The following is a 16,394-nucleotide window of genomic DNA, read 5'->3' as shown; positions in this document are numbered from 1 at the left end:
CAGTGGTGTGTGTCTCAAATAGTCTCTGAAAGCTCCTCACAGAAAGTGCTTTGGAAAGATAGCACCTTTTCTGTTGCAAGGCATGATGATACAGGTCATAGTCCTGCTGAAGGGTTTCAGCCCAAAACACAGACTAAACTTTTTTCCATAGGTGCCGCCTGGCCTGCTGAGTTCCTCCAGCATTTTGTGTGTGTTGCAAGTCACGGTCTATGAGTTTGTTCTCATCAAAATCAAAATAAAGCCAATCCAAATAAAAATGTGCCAAGAGGCATCTCAGTAAATGTTAACTTGCAGGTTAAGTCAGTGGTGAGGAAGGCAAATGCAATATTAGCATTCATTTTGAGAGTACCAGAATATAAAAGCAAGGATGTAATGTTGATGTGTTATAAGGCATTGGTTACACCTGCACTTGGACTATTGAGAACCGTTTTGGGCACCTTATCTAAGAAAAAATGTGCTGGCATTTTTCACAAGAGGTTCCAGGAATGAAAGGGTTATTGAGGTGTGTTTAATGGCTCTGGGCGTGTACTTGCTGGAGTTTAGAAGAATGAGGGGGATCTCTTTGAAACCTATTGAATATTGAAAGATCTAGAAAGAGCAGATATGGAGAGGTTGTTTCCTATAGTGGAAGAGTCCAGGACCAGAAGGCACAGCCTCAGAATAGAGGGAAGACAATTGAAAATAGAGATGAGGAGGATTTTTTCTTTAGTCAAAAGGTGGTGAATCTGTGGAATTTATTGCCACGTATGGCTGTGGAGGCCAAGTCATTGGGTGTATTTAATGAGGAGGTTGACAGATTCTCATGGAGATCCTGGAGACCTGTAAGCAGGATGCGAGAAGCAGCCTTTTCTGAGCAGGACAACAACTCATCCCATTTGTTAAGGCTGATAAGAGTGCTGAATGCACCCGCCCAAAAGCTGCTTCAGGACTCCTCTCATCGGGCAAGGAGTGGAACACAAGGGCAGATCTCGGCAGACAGCTACAGTTTCTCACTCTGCCTAGACTAGGTACTGTGTTCTAAGGCTGCCAAGTCAGTCCTCCTCATTGAGTTAATTATTCCATGGGAGGAAAGAGTGGAGGCTGCCCACGTGTGGAAGAGGCTAAAATGTAAAGAAGCTGACTGGAAGACCATCATCTACCCTGTGGAGGTAGGATGCAATAAGACTTCCATTTTGAATACTGTTTGGGGGGGAATATGACCTACTTGGGGGAAGCAACAGGGGCCATGCCTCTGGCACTGAGTCTCAGAAGGGTAGGGAATTGAAGAGGGCGACAGCAGTAATAGGGGACTCTATATAGTCAGGAGGACAGTTAGGCGATTCTGCAAATGCAAAAAAAAACACAGATGGTAGCTTGCCTCCCATGGGCCAGGATCGGAGATGTTTCTGGACGCGCCCACAATTTCCTGAAAAGGAAGGCTGAACAGCCATAAGTCATGATACGTGTCGGTACCAATACCATAGGAAGAAAAAGGGAGGAGGACCTGAAAAAAGAATACAGGGAGTTGGGAAGGATGCTGAGAAGCAGGACCTCAAAGGTAGTAATCTTGGGCTTGCTGCTTGTGCCATGCGACAGAGAGGGTAGGAATAGAATAAGATGGCTGATAAATGCTGAAGAATTGGAGCGGGGACAGGGATTCAGATTTCTGGATAATTGGGACCTCTTCTGTAGCAGGTGGAACCTGTACAAAAGGGATAGGTTGCACTTGAATCTGAGGGGTACCAATATTCTTGAAGACAGATTTACTAGAGCTACTGGGAGTGGTTTAATCTAACATGGCGGGGGGATGGCAACCAGTATGATAGAGCTGAGGAAGAGCCGGAAGGTTTACACGTAGTTGATGGCTGTAACATGAATGTAAGGAAGGACAAGCCAATGATTGGGTACAAATGCAGACAGAGCAAAGAGATAAATTGTACCACAGAGGCAAAATTCAAAAGGGTAAAGAATGCAGGACCAAAGGTGCTGTATTTAACTGTGTGTAGCATTTGGAATAAGGTGGATGAACTCGTGTTGCAATTACAGATTGGTCACTATGACGTTGCAGACATCACTGAGTCATGGCTGAAAGCAGTCCATAGTTGGGAACTTAATATCAAAGGATATTCTTTGTATCAAAAGGACAGGCAGAAAGGTATAGACGGTGGTGTGGTTCTTTTGGTAAGAGATGGAATTACACCTTTAGAAAGAGGTGACATAGGGTCAGAGAATGTTGAATCTTTGTGGATGGAGTTAAGAAATTGCAAGGGTAAAAAAACCATTATGGGAATGATATATAGGCCTCCAAGTCATAGCCAGGATGTGGGGTTCAGATTGCAAAGGGAGCTGGAAAAGGCTTGTAATAAGGGTAATGACAATTGTAATGGGAGAGTTCAATATGCAAGGAGATTGGGGAAAATCAGGTTGGTGTCAGATTGCAAGAGAGGGAATTTGTTGAATGCCTATGTGATGGCTTTTTAGAGCAGCTTGTACTTGAGCCTGCTCTTCGATTGGGTGTTGTGTAATAACCCAGACCTTATTAGGGAGCTTAATGTAAAGGAACCCTGAGGAGACAGTGATCATATTGAATTCATATTGCAATTTGAGAGGGAGAAGCAAAAGTCATATGTATCAGTATTGCAAACACGATGAATTCTGCAGATGCTGGAAATTCAAGCAATACACATCAAAGTTGCTGGTGAACGCAGCAGGCCAGGCAGCATCTGTAGGAAGAGGTACAGTTGACGTTTCGGGCCGAGACCCTTCGTCAGGACTAACTGAAGGAAGCGCTAGTAAGAGATTTGAAAGTGGGAGGGGGAGGGGGAGATCCAAAATGATCGGAGAAGACAGGAGGGGGAGAGAAGGAGCCAAGAGCCGGACAAGTGATTGGCAAAAGGGATATGAGAGGATCATGGGACAGGAGGCCCAGGGAGAAAGACAAGGCGGGGGGGAAACCAGAGGATGGGCAAGGGGTATAGTCAGAGAGACAAAGAGAGAAAAAGGAAAGAGAGAAAAAGAATGTGTGTATATAAATAAATAACGGATGGGGTACGAGGGGGAGGTGGAGCATTAGCGGAAGTTAGCGAAGTCAATGTCATGCCATCAGTTTGGAGGCTACCCAGGCGGAATATAAGGTGTTGTTCCTCCAACCTGAGTGTGGCTTCATCTTTACAGTAGAGGAGGCCGTGGATAGACATATCAGAATGGGAATGGGATGTGGAATTAAAATGTGTGGCCACTGGGAGATCCTGCTTTCTCTGGCGGACGGAGTGTAGGTGATCAGCAAAACGATCTCCCAGTCTGCGTCGGGTCTCGCCAATATATAGAAGACCGTGAACATATGCTCAGAGACCGTTTTATTAGGTACGGGAGATATCTAATAAAGTAGCCACTAAGTGTATACTGATGAAGCAATATTCTGAATTGTTCAGATATGGAGTACATTTTAACCACTATAAACTTATGTGGTCTTTATAACATAATAAAAACATTATGTCTATAAAAAGAACATCGCTGGTTTCTCAAATCTTTCTTAACCTTTTCTTTCAATTGGTTGTCAATGGCATATTCTGCATTTCTCCATAACAAGCACTTTCTACTGAATTGTTTAAAGTCTAATTATGCAGCATCGAAAGGTAATTTCCCCACTCTGCAATTCATCACGATCCCGTAATTGGCAGCAAAATTAAATTTTAATCAATAAATCCTTATTAACATATAACTAAAACAGTCTACTTCACTACTTGATTTGAAAAAATAAAGTTAATGAGCTGATTAAAATTTATGTTGTTAAAATAATTCATTGTATTAATGAGGTTATTTCATTGCATACAGAACATTTGTTGGGGTTAATACAATTATTTAAGTATTTTTTTTAAAGTGTGTAACTCTGTCTGTAATTTCTCAGTAAACTCAAAAGCATAACACCAGGTCATTGAGCAAACATGAGTAGAAAGTGTTGGCAACTTCACTTAGGTGTGTCTATAGAACTCAGCAGGTTAGGGCAGTGTCTACAGAATTCAGCAGTTTAGGGCAATGTCTACAGAATTCAGCAGGCCAGGCAGTGTCTACAGAACTCAGCAGGTCAGGCAGTGTCTATAGAACTCAGCAGGCCAGGCAGTGTCTGCAGAGCTCAGCAGGCCAGGCAGTGTCTACAGAATTCAGCAGGTCAGGCAGCGAATATGGAAGCCTGATGACGGGCGCCGATCGGAAACGTGTGATTGCTGTTTCTTTTCTGTAGATAATGTCCTGATCTGCTGAATTCCTCCTGAATTATGTGTGTGTTTTTTCAAATGTAAGAGCCTATGTAAAGTACAAACACAGATGTTTCTGCAGATACTGGAAATCCAGAGTAACACACACAAAATGCTGTGAACGAAAATAGAATGACATTGATTCCAAAACATATGCACCCACATTAGGACAGTTTGAGGGGAACCTGAAAGCTATTTAGGACGGCAGCAGTTCAAGAACGCAACTTGCCACCATCTTCTCAAGGGCTTTTAGGAACATAATCATTATCATCATGTGCAGTGTCATAGGTGATCATGATCCCATGACCATGATTAGTCTTGGCAAATTTTTAAACAGAAGTAGTTTGCTATTGTCTTTTCCTGGGCAGTGTCTTTACAAGACACGTGACCCCAGCCATTATCAATACTCTTCAGAGATTGTCTGCTTGTGTCAGTAGTCGCGTAACCAGGAACTGGGATATGCACCAGTTGGCCATGTGACAATCCACCACCTGCTCCCATGGTTTCATGTGATTTTGACTGTGGGGGTGCTACCGCTTCCCTGTGTTAGCCTTCCCTCTGCAGGCTAGCAGAGGGAAGAAGTACTTTACATCTCTGGTAGAGATGTATTTCCACCCCACCGCAACAGGCAATTAAATTCTGGCACAAATCCCTGAATATATAAAATTAAAAGGGGATGTGATAACTTAACACAACTGTAACATTACATCAAAAATATAAACACAGTTCAGTTTAGTAAGAAATATACTGTAGATAGGATTGATATGGAGATAAAATAATACATATGAATTGTTTTATTAAATTATTCCCACTAAAGGCATCATAGCTGGTGCATTAAAGATTAAAAATCAGCTTTATTTGTCACATGTACATCAAAACATTCTGTGAAATGTTCAATACGCGTCAGTGGCCAACATGGTACACTGGGAGCAGCTTGCAGGTGCCAGCATGCTTCCGGTGCCAATATAGCATGCCCCCAATTTACTCATCCTAACTCTTTGGAATCTGGGAGGAACCATGGCCCTCTTGGTCATGAGAACATATAAACTTCTTACAGACAACAGTGGGAATTGAACCCTGATTTTCCAACCAATCGCTGGTGCTGTAAAGCATTATAACATGTTACCCGTTCAGATGAGCCCAGTTGCTTAACTTCTGCTGTGTTGAGCTGGCTGGAGTATAGTTGTGCATTTCAACCATCTTGGGAAAGTGACACTTCACCACTTCGGCAATTAAAACTGAAATCACAGTATAAAGAATTTCAAGAGGTAGGGAGAAAATTACCCTCACAGTGATAATGAATTCAGATCAGCGGTACAAAATCTGCTTTTTTCTTCAGAAGACATAGTGAAGTATTAATTCTATTTCCTGCTCTCTTAAGGAATTTATTTATAACTAAGCCGTTCTTTCATGGACATGATAATCATGATTTGCTATTTTGTCTATTTATTCATCACTCACTAGTGTTAACATGGACTGTAGATTAGTTATCACAGAGATGACAGTCAGAATAAATAGGTATTTGGCAGACTGGAAGAGTGTAAATAATCCCAAAGGATCAGTTCTCAGCCCGAAGTTATTGCTCTTTATATTAATGGCCTGGAGGGGGAAGAGTGTTGGATATAGCAAAGGCATAAAAAGAGGTGCTGTGCTAAGTTGTGACAAGAATAACTCGGTTGAGTGAATACATAAATTAAAAATTTGTAAATGGAATTTTATGTGGGAAAACCTGAAGTCATGCGGTAAATGGAAAAAGTTTGTAGACGAGCAGAGTACAAACAAAAGCTTCATGGGCCGTTGAAGCATGTGGTTAGAAAGACAAAAGGTAAACGCAAGAGATTCTGCTGTTGCTGGAAATCCTCAGCAACACACACTCAAAGTTGGAGGAACTCCACGCCAGACAGCATTTATGGTGGGGAATAAACAATCGATGCTTTGGGCCAAGACCCTTCAACAGGATTGGAAAGGCAGGGGGCAGAAGACAGCAAGGCAAATGGCTTTTTGGGCAAGTGAGCTGGAGTTCAGAAACAGGTACGTACTGTTACGGTTGTGTAGTTACTGGAGAGACCAGAGTTCACAGTTTGGTCCTCTCAATTAAGATATACTGGCATTGGAGATTATCCCCTCAAAACTAATCAATAAGCTTCAAGACCTTGGTCTCAATGCCACCTTGAGCAATTGGATCCTTGATTTCCTCATTTGCAGACACCAGTCAGTTTGGATTGGCAACAATGTCTCTTCCACAATCCCCATCAGCATCGGTGTGCTTAACTCACGACTCAGCTCACTGTACACTGGGTGGCTAAGCACAGTTCCAATGTCGTATTTAAGTTTGCTGATGGTACCACTGTTGTAGGCCGAATCAAAGGTGGTGACAAATCAGCAAATAGGAGGGACAATGAAAATCTGACTGAGGGGTGTCACAACAACAAACTCTTACTCAATGTCAGCAAGACAAAGGACTCCAGGAGGAGGAGGAAAGCAAAGGTCCATGAGCCAGTCCTCACTGGGGGGAAATCAGAGGTGGAGAGGGTCAGCAAGTTTAAATTCCTCAGTGTTATCATTTCAGAAGGATCTGTCCTGGATCGAGCATGTAAGTGCAATTATGAAGAAACCACAGCAGCGCTTCCACTTAGAAGGTTGCGAAGATTTGGTATGACATCTAAAACTTTGACAAGCTTCTATAGGTGTGTGGTGGAGAGTATATTAACCAGCTGCATCACAGCCTGGTATGGAAACATCAATGCCCCTGAATGGAAAATTCTACAAAAAGTAGTGGATAATCTATCATGAGTAAAGCTACCATTGAGTACATTGTCGCAGGAAAGTGGCACTCATCATCAGGGACCCCCACCACCCAGGTCTTGCTCTCTCCTCATTCCTACCATTAGAAAGAATGTACAGGAGACTCAGGAGTGACACCACCAGGTTCAGAGAAATAGTTATCCCCCTGAAACATCAGGCTTTTGAACCAAAGGAGATAATTTCACTCAACCTACTTGCCCCATCACTGAACTGTTCCCACGATCTATAGAAGCAACACACATCAAAGTTGCCGGTGAACGCAGCAGGCCAGGCAGCATCTCTAGGAAGAGGTGCAGTCGACGTTTCAGGCCGAGACCCTTCGTCAGGACTAACTGAAGGAAGAGCTAGTAAGGGATTTGAAAGTTGGAGAGGGAGGGGGAGATCCAAAATGATAGGAGAAGACAGGAGGGGGAGGGATGGAGCCAAGAGCTGGACAGGTGATGGGCAAAAGGGATACGAGAGGATCATGGGACAGGAGGTCCGGGAAGAAAGACGGGGGGGGGGGAACCAGAGGATGGGCAAGGGGTATATTCAGAGGGACAGAGGGAGAAAAAGGAGAGTGAGAGAAAGAATGTGTGTATAAAAATAAGTAACGGATGGGGTACGAGGTGAAGGTGGGGCGTTAGCGGAAGTTAGAGAAGTCGATGTTCATGCCATCAGGTTGGAGGCTACCCAGACGGAATATCAGGTGTTGTTCCTCCAACCTGAGTGTGGCTTCATCTTTACAGTAGAGGAGGCCGTGGATAGACATGTCAGAATGGGAATGGGATGTGGAATTAAAATGTGTGGCCACTGGGAGATCCTGCTTTCTCTGGCAGACAGAGCGTAGATGTTCAGCAAAGCGGTCTCCCAGTCTGCGTCGGGTCTCACCAATATATAAAACGCCACATCGGGAGCACCGGACGCAGTATATCACCCCAGCCGACTCACAGGTGAAGTGTTGCCTCACCTGGAAGGACTGTTTGGGGCCCTGAATGGTGGTAAGGGAGGAAGTGTAAGGGCATGTGTAGCACTTGTTCCGCTTACACAGATAAGTGCCAGGAGGGAGATCAGTGGGGAGGGATGGGGGGGACGAATGGACAAGGGAGTTGCGTAGGGAGCGATCCCTGCGGAATGCAGAGAGAGTGGGGGAGGGAAAGATGTGCTTAGTGGTGGGGTCCCGTTGGAGGTGGCGGAAGATATGGAGAATAATATGTTGGACCCGGAGGCTGGTGGGGTGGTAGGTGAGGACCAGGGGAACCCTATTCCTAGTGGGGTGGCGGGAGGATGGAGTGAGAGCAGATGTACGTGAAATGGGGGAGATGCGTTTAAGAGCAGAGTTGATAGTGGAGGAATGGAAGCCCCTTTCTTTAAAAAAGGAAGACATCTCCCTCGTCCTAGAATGAAAAGCCTCATCCTGACAGCAGATGCGGCGGAGACGGAGGAATTGCGTTCACCAGCAACTTTTATGTGTGTTGCTTGAATTTCCAGCATCTGCAGAATTCCTGTTGTTTGCGCCACAATCTATAGACTTACTTTCAAGGATTCTTCACGTTCTCAATACTTATTGTTTATTCATTTATTATTGTTATGGTTAATATTTCTTTTTCACTTCTTTTTGTCTGTCCTATTTGTGCATTCTTTCATTGATTCTATTATGACTATTGGATTTATTTAGTATGCCAGCAAGAAAATTAATGTCAGGGTTTAACATGCAGATATGTGGGTACTTTGATCTTTGAACTTTGAGATTGTCCAAAAGAGATTCACAGGGTTAATTTCTGGGATGAAAGGGTTGTCCTATCAGAAGCACAGCTTATAAAAAAGACCTATGTTCCTCGGAGTTTAGAAGAATAAGGGAAGATTTTATAAAAGATCCTAGGGAAACTTGACAAAGAGGTAAAGAGAGCTGATGGGACTATGGGGAGAATAAAATGAGTTACCACAGGACTAACTTAATTAAAACATGGATGTTTATTGGTCCATGTGGACGTAGTGAACTGAAGGACCTAGATCTGTTACTCTCAATGACGGAGAATTTTGAAAAAGAGGCATATTGTAGTTCCACACGAATTTCTACAGATGTACTATGGAGAGCAGTCTGACTAGTTGCATCACTATCTAGTAAGGAAGTGTCAAGACATAGCATCAAAAAATGCTGCAGAGGGTTCCAGAACGTCTTGTCATTACTAACATTGGGGAGGAGGTACAGGAGGCTAAAGACGAACACTCAACATTTTAGGAGTGGTTTCTTCCCCTCTGCCATCATAGTTATAAATGGTTCATGAACCTCACTATTCCTTTTTTTTCCACTAATTACAGTATTTATTTTTTATTTTAAGTTATAGTAATTTCTTATGCCTGCACTGTACTACTGCAGCAAAACATCATGTAAGAATGCGATAGCAAACCTGTATTTTTCCTGTAACAGCAAGGGATTTTATCTCGTTAAGCAGCTCAGCTTCATGTGTGGCACCTTATTGAACACCTTCTGAAAATCTAAGTAAGTGACAGCTATTCCCTCTCCTTTGTCCATCCTGCTTGTTACTTCCTTGAAAAACTCTAATAGATTTGTCAGGCAAGATTGCCCTTTACAGAAACCATGCTGACTGACTTATTTTATCATTAATCTCCAAGTACCTCGAAACCTCATCCTTAATAATAGACTCCAACACATTCCCAACCACTGAGGTTAGGCTAACAACCTATAATTTCATTTCTTCTGCTTTCCTCCCTTCTTAAAGAGTGAAGTGACATTTGCAACCTTCTAGTCCTCCAGGACCACGCCAGAATCAACTGATTCTTGAAAGATCATGACCAATGCATCTGTTATCTTTTCAGCAACCTCTCTCAGGACTCTGGTATGTAGTCCATCTGGCCCAGGTGACTTATCCATCTTAAGACCTTTGGGTTTGCCTCGTACTTTTTCCTTTGTAATAGCAATGGTACTCACTCCAGTTTCATGACACTCATGGACCTCTGGTACAACACTCGTGTCTTCCACAGTGAAGACTGGCAGGAGGAGAGAGAGCAGCGCGCCGCGCGTGCACAGCCCTCTGGTGAAAAATGATATCGTATCCGTTAAATAGGGGCTGTGGACAATTCTGATTTGATGGAGACAGATGTGAAAGCACAGAGGAACATCTGGAAAAATTTCTGAAACGCCAGTTCGCTGCTGTTGTTACTGCGTGATTGGGAATCTTCGGAGGGAAGGCCTCAAAATCCCTGGCTTTGCCTGCTGTTGGCGACCGAGATGGAGGTCGAATCGTTCGGACAGAGATGGCACTCAGTACTCAGTGTCGGAGAACTGATCAGAGCTCGAAGTTTTCAGATGACTCGGAGCCGGACCGTGGTCGGGAATGGCAGGGAGGTTTTTCTTCCTTCTCCCGTCTGCGTGAGATGTTGGACATTTGAGAGACTTTGAACTTTTTACTGTGCTCATGGACTTCTTCATCAAGTTATGGTATTTTTGCACTGTTGTAACTATATGTTATAATTATGTGGTTTTGTTAGTTTTTTTTAGTCTTAGTCTGTCCTGTGTTTTGTGATATCACACTGGAGGAAATATTGTATCATTTCTTAATGCATGCATTACTAAATGACAATAAAAGAGGACTGCATGTCTTCATAATCTAATAAGTACCCATTAAGTTCATCTGCCATTTGTTTGTCTGCTAATTTAGGCAGGTAGGAACAAATGAGGTGATTTATGGAGTATAAGAAATGCAAGAGAACACTTAAGAAAGTAATTAGGATGGCTTAAAGAAGGAATGAGGTTGTCCTAGCAGGCAAGGTAAAGGAGAATCCTTAGGGATACTACAGATATGTTAAGTATGCAAGAGACAAAATTGGTCCTTTGGTAATGATAACCAATGCGTGGAACCAACAGAGATGGGGGAAATCTTAAATGCATTTTTGCATCATTTTTTGCACTCAGGAGACGGACACAGAGTTAATAGAAGTGAGGTAAAACAACATCAACTTCGTGGACTCTATACAGATTACAGAGGAGGATGTTTTTACTGTTTTGAACCAAATCAGGTGTATAAACCCGCAGGGCCTAACAAGCTGTTCCCTCGGACCGTACAGAAGGCAGGTGCAGAAATTGCCGGGGCCCTAGCAAAGATATTTAAATCATCCTTAGTCAAAGGTGAGGGACCGGAAGATTGGAGGATAGCCAATTTGTTCCACTGTTTAAGAAAGGCTCCAAAAATAAACCAGGAAATTTTAGGCCCATGAGCCTGACATCATTAGTGGAAATGTTATTGTAAGTTATTCTAAGGAAGTGGATATATGAGTATTTGGATAGACATGGACTGATTAAGGATAGTCAGCATGGCTTTGTGTATGGTAGGTTGTGCCTAACTAATCGTTTAGAGTTTTTCGAGGAAGTCACCAGGAAAATTGATAAAGGCAAGGCAGTTGATGTTGTCTATATGGACTTTAGCAAGACATTTGACAAGGTCGCGAATGGGAGGTTGGTCAAGAAGGTTCATCCACTCAGCATTCAAGTTGAAGTAGCAAATTGGTTTAGAGATTGGCTTTGTGGGAGAAACCATGGAGCGGTAGTAGATGGTTTCCTCTCTAACTGGAGACCTGTGATTAGTGGTGTGGCCCAGGAATCAGTACTAGATTTGTTATCGTTTGTCATCTGTATCAACTATCTGAATGATAATATGCTTAACTGGATCAGCAGATTTGCAGATGACACCAAGATTGGGGATGTAGTGGACAGCAAGGAAAACTATCCTGGCTTGTAGTGGGATCTGGACCAGCTGGAAAAATGGGCTGAAAAATGACAGATGGAACTTAATGCAGACAAGTGCGAGGTGTTGCACTTCGATAGGACCAACCAGAGTAGGTCTTACACAGTGAATGGTAGGGCATTAATGAATGCAGTGGAACAAAATGATCTGGAAATACAGGTCCACAATTAATTGAAAGTGGCATCACAGGTTAATAGGGCCATAAAGAAAGCTTTTGGCATATTGGCCTTCACAAATCAATGTACTGAGTACAGGAGATGGGATGTTATGTTGAAGTTGTATAAGACAGTCGAGAGGCCTAATTTGGAGTATCGTGTGCAGTTTTTGTCACCTACCGGCAGGAAAGATGTAAATAAGGTTTAAAGAGTACAGAGAAAATTTATAAGTGTTGCTGGGTCTGGAGGACCTGAGTTACAAGGAAAGATTGAATAGGTTAGGACTTTATTTCTTGGAACATTGAAGATTGAGAAGAGATTTAATTGAGGTATACAAAATTATGAGGGGTATAGACAGGGTAAATGCAAGCAGGCTGTTTCCACTGAGGTTGGCTGGGTTAAGAGTGAAAGGTGATAAGTTGAAGGGGTACATGTGGGGACACTCAGAGGGTGGTGTGGATGTGGATTGACCTACCAGCGGAAGTGGTGCACGTGAGCTCAATTTCAACGTTTAAGCAAAGTTTGGATGGGTACATGGATAGTTGGGATATGGAGGGCTATGGTCCTGGTTCAGGTCAATAGGCGGTTTGAATGGATCAGCATGGAGTAGATGGGCCAAAGGGACTGTTTCTGTGCTGTACTTTTCAATGACTCTATGAGTCTAGGTAAGAGGGGAATGACCAGACTGACTCAAGCTATCAGGAAGGTGACAGTAAGGTAAATAACCACGCGATATAACAGTGTCATACAAAAGAATATCTTTGAACATGCAACATGTCGGACCTTGTAGTGAATGAGCTTCAGCAGCAGGAGGCCAAGAACATGTACTCAGTGGCCACTTCATTAGGGAAAGGATGTACCTGACTGAGACTGCCACTATGTGTATGTATTACTTGTTCTCATCTTGTAATATATTCTGTTGCTGCTGCAAAAGGCTGACTTTCATGTCAGCTATAGCCTAATACGATAAACATGACCTTGAATTTGAACTTCCACAACAAATTACATTGCCAAAGTAGAATAATCCAATACTATCATTGTTTGATCTAAACACAAGAAATTCTGCAGATGCTGGAAGTCCATGCACACAATCTGCTTGAGGAACTCTGCAGATCAGCCAGCAACTATGGAATTGAATAAACAATTATTACACCTCGCAACCAGCAGGCATTTGTGTCAGAATCAGAATCAGATTTATTATCACTGGCATGTGCCATGAAATTTGTTAGCTTAGCAGCAGCAGTTCAATGCAGTACATGATAATATAGAAAGAAATAAATATGTAAATCAATTACAGTGAGTATATACATATGTATATTAAATAGTTAGATTAAAAATAATGCAAAACAGAAATACTAAAAAATTAGGTAATGTTTATGGGTTCAATGCCCATTTAGGAATCGGATGGCAGAGGGGAAGAAGGTGTTTCTGAATTGCTGAGTGTGTGCCTTCAGGCTTCTGTCCCTCCTTCCTGACAGTAACAATGAGAAGAGGGCACATCCTGGATGATGGGGGGAGTCCTTGATAAAGGATGCCGCTTTTCTGAGGCACTGCTCCTCGAAGATCTCTTGGATACTATGGAGGCCAATACCCAAGATAGAGCTGACTAACTTTACAACTTTCCGTAGCTTCTTTCAGTCCTGTACAGTATCAGCCCCTCCCATACCAGACTGTGATGTGGCCTGTCAGAATTCTCTCCATGGTACATCCATGAAAGTTTTTGAGTGTTTTAGGTGACAAACCAAATCTCTTCAAACTCCTAGGGAAATATAGCCACTCTCTTGCCTTCTTTGTAGCTGTATCGATATGTTAGGACTAGGTTAAATCCTCAGGGATCTTGACACCCAGTTATTTGAAATTGCTCACGCTCTCCACTTTTTTTGCCCTCTATGAGGATTGGTTTGTGTTCCCTCATCTTACCCTTCTTGAAGTTCACAATCAGATCTTTCGTCTTACTGACGTTGAGTGTAAGGGTTGCTGCTGTGACACCACTCGACTGGCTGGTATATCTCGCTCCTGTATGCTCCCTTATCTCCAGCTGAAATTCTACCAAGATTGGATGTACCATCTGCAAATTTATCGATGGCACTTGAGCTACGCCAAGCCATGCAGTCATGGGTACAGAGGCAGTAGAGCAGTAGGCTAAGCACACAACCCTTGAACCAGAGGGGATAACTTCACTCACCCCAACACTGAACTGTTTGCACAACCTATGGACTCACTTTCAAGAATTCTTCATCTCATGTTCCTGATTTTTTTTTCTTTTTGTATTTAAACAGTTTGTTGTCTTTCGCATATTGGTTGTTTGGACATCTTGTGTGTGGTGTTTCATTGATGATACCGTGTTTCTTTGTATTTACTGTGAATGCACACAAGAAATTGAATCTCATTGTTGTATGTAGTGACTGTTAATAAACTTACTTTGAACTTTTTATCAGTCGACGTTTCAAGCCGACACCCTTCATCAGGACTCTAATCCATAATTATCAACCTGAAATAGTTTAATCTTATATATCACGTAAACTTTATGAAACTTATGGAAGCCTCCCAATTCAAACTGCAGCCTGAGAAACAGATGGATTACAATAAGGTTACAGTCTGGTCAGCTCGGATTTCAGCTGGTGCAACTGTAACGAAAACCAATTTCCCCTGGGATCAATAAAGTATGACTATGACTACTATGACTATGCTATTTGTGTATCAAGAGAGTTACCCTTAACACTACTGTCATGCACGACCGAGTTTTGCACTCAGAACCTTTTAAAATATTACTGTGAACAAGCTTGATTCAACAAAGGTCTATCCCATTCCCATTCTGACATGTCTATCCATGGCCTCCTCTACTGTAAAGATGAAGCCACACTCAGGTTGGAGGAACAACACCTTATATTCCGTCTGGGTAGCCTGCAACCTGATGGCATGAACATCGACTTCTCTAACTTCCGCTAATGCCCCACCTCCCCCTCGTACCCCATCTGTTATTTATATACACACATTCTTTCTCTCACTCTCCTTTTTCTCCCTCTGTCCCTCTGACTATACCCCTTGCCCATCCTCTAGGTTCCCCACCCCCCCGCCTTTTCCTTCTCCCTGGGCCTCTTGTCCCATGATCCTCTCATATCCCTTTTGCCAATCACCTGTCCAGCTCTTGGCTCCATCCCTCCCCCTCCTGTCTTCTCCTATCATTTTGGATCTCCCCCTCCCTCTCCCACTTTCAAATCTCTTACTAGCTCTTCCTTCAGTTAGTCCTGACGAAGGGTCTCGGCCTGAAACGTCGACTGTACCTCCTCCTAGAGATGCTGCCTGGCCTGCTGCGTTCACCAGCAACTTTGATGTGTGTTGCTTGAATTTCCAGCATCTGCAGAATTCCCCGTGTTTGCGTGTATCAAAGTTAGTTTGTTACTTAAATGTGCTCCCATTGTAAATTTCACTCTCTATAGAACAATTCCTTCACTCCACAATATTGAAGTAGTGTAATCCATTGTAGTCATCACCAGCAATGCGAACAGAGAGAGAAGAACATAGAACAGTGTAGCACAGAAACAGTTTACGATGTCTATTCTATGATTCAAAGATTCAAAGTACATTTAGTATCAAAGTGTATATACAAAATACAACTCTGAGATTTGTTCTCCTGCAGGCGGCCACAAAACAAAGGAACACCATGCAACCCATCCAAGAAAACATCAAACACCCAATGTGTGAAAAAAAGAACAAATTGCGCAAATGGTAAAAACTGAACAGACAACACATAGGATACCACGAGATAATGAGGCCGCAGGGCCATTCTTCGCTGAAGCAAGCCGGTCCACATCAAACCGCTCAAATACAGCAAAAAAATGAGTAACCAGAATCCAGGAACACGTACAACATGAACCTCAAATTAAACTAATCTCATGTGCATGCATATAATCTATATCCCACCATTCCTGTCTACTCATTTGCCAGCCAAAATGCTTCCTAAATGCTGTTATTGTGTCTGTTTCTACCCTCTTCCCTTGACAGAACGTTCCACACACCATCCACTCTCTTTGTAATAAAGAAACTTAATAGTTAAAGCTTCCCTCAGCTCACCATAAATCTATCCATATGCACTTCACCAGACTGAACTCTATCTGGCACTTCTCAGCCCAGCTCTGCTTCCTATCAATCATTTGTTCGTTATGTGCCATGTCACATGATCAGCATTATGTGTCACGTGATTTGCCACAGAAATGGCTTGCCATTACCTTCTTCTGGGCAGTGTCTTTACAAGACGGGTGACCCCGGCCATTATTAATACTCTTCAGAGATTGTCTGCCTGGCATCAGTGGTCGCATAACCAGGACTTGTGATTTGCACCAGCTGCTCATACGACCATCCATGACCTGCTCCCAAGGCTTCACATGACCCTGATTTGGGGGGAGGGGTGGGCCTAAGCAGGTGCTACACCTTGCCCAAGGGCATCTTACACTTTC

At 43.0% G+C, this 16,394-nt stretch overlaps 1 protein-coding gene across 1 annotated transcript in view; it reads right to left on the bottom strand.

The window, feature by feature from the left end:
- The window catches only part of LOC140197097 (sperm flagellar protein 1-like), an 88,825-nt gene that overhangs the window by 56,944 nt on the left and 15,487 nt on the right, over positions 1 to 16,394 (bottom strand). The window contains exon 4 of the mRNA XM_072257012.1: positions 5,359 to 5,470. Coding sequence (XP_072113113.1) covers positions 5,359 to 5,470 — 112 coding nt within the window. The remainder of the gene's footprint in view (positions 1 to 5,358; positions 5,471 to 16,394) is intronic.

This window comes from Mobula birostris, chromosome 4, assembly GCF_030028105.1.
Source record: "Mobula birostris isolate sMobBir1 chromosome 4, sMobBir1.hap1, whole genome shotgun sequence".
Classification (NCBI taxonomy): domain Eukaryota; kingdom Metazoa; phylum Chordata; class Chondrichthyes; order Myliobatiformes; family Myliobatidae; genus Mobula; species Mobula birostris.
The sequence above is the reverse complement of the archived record's forward strand: the minus strand, read 5'-3'. Positions and strand labels throughout refer to the sequence as shown.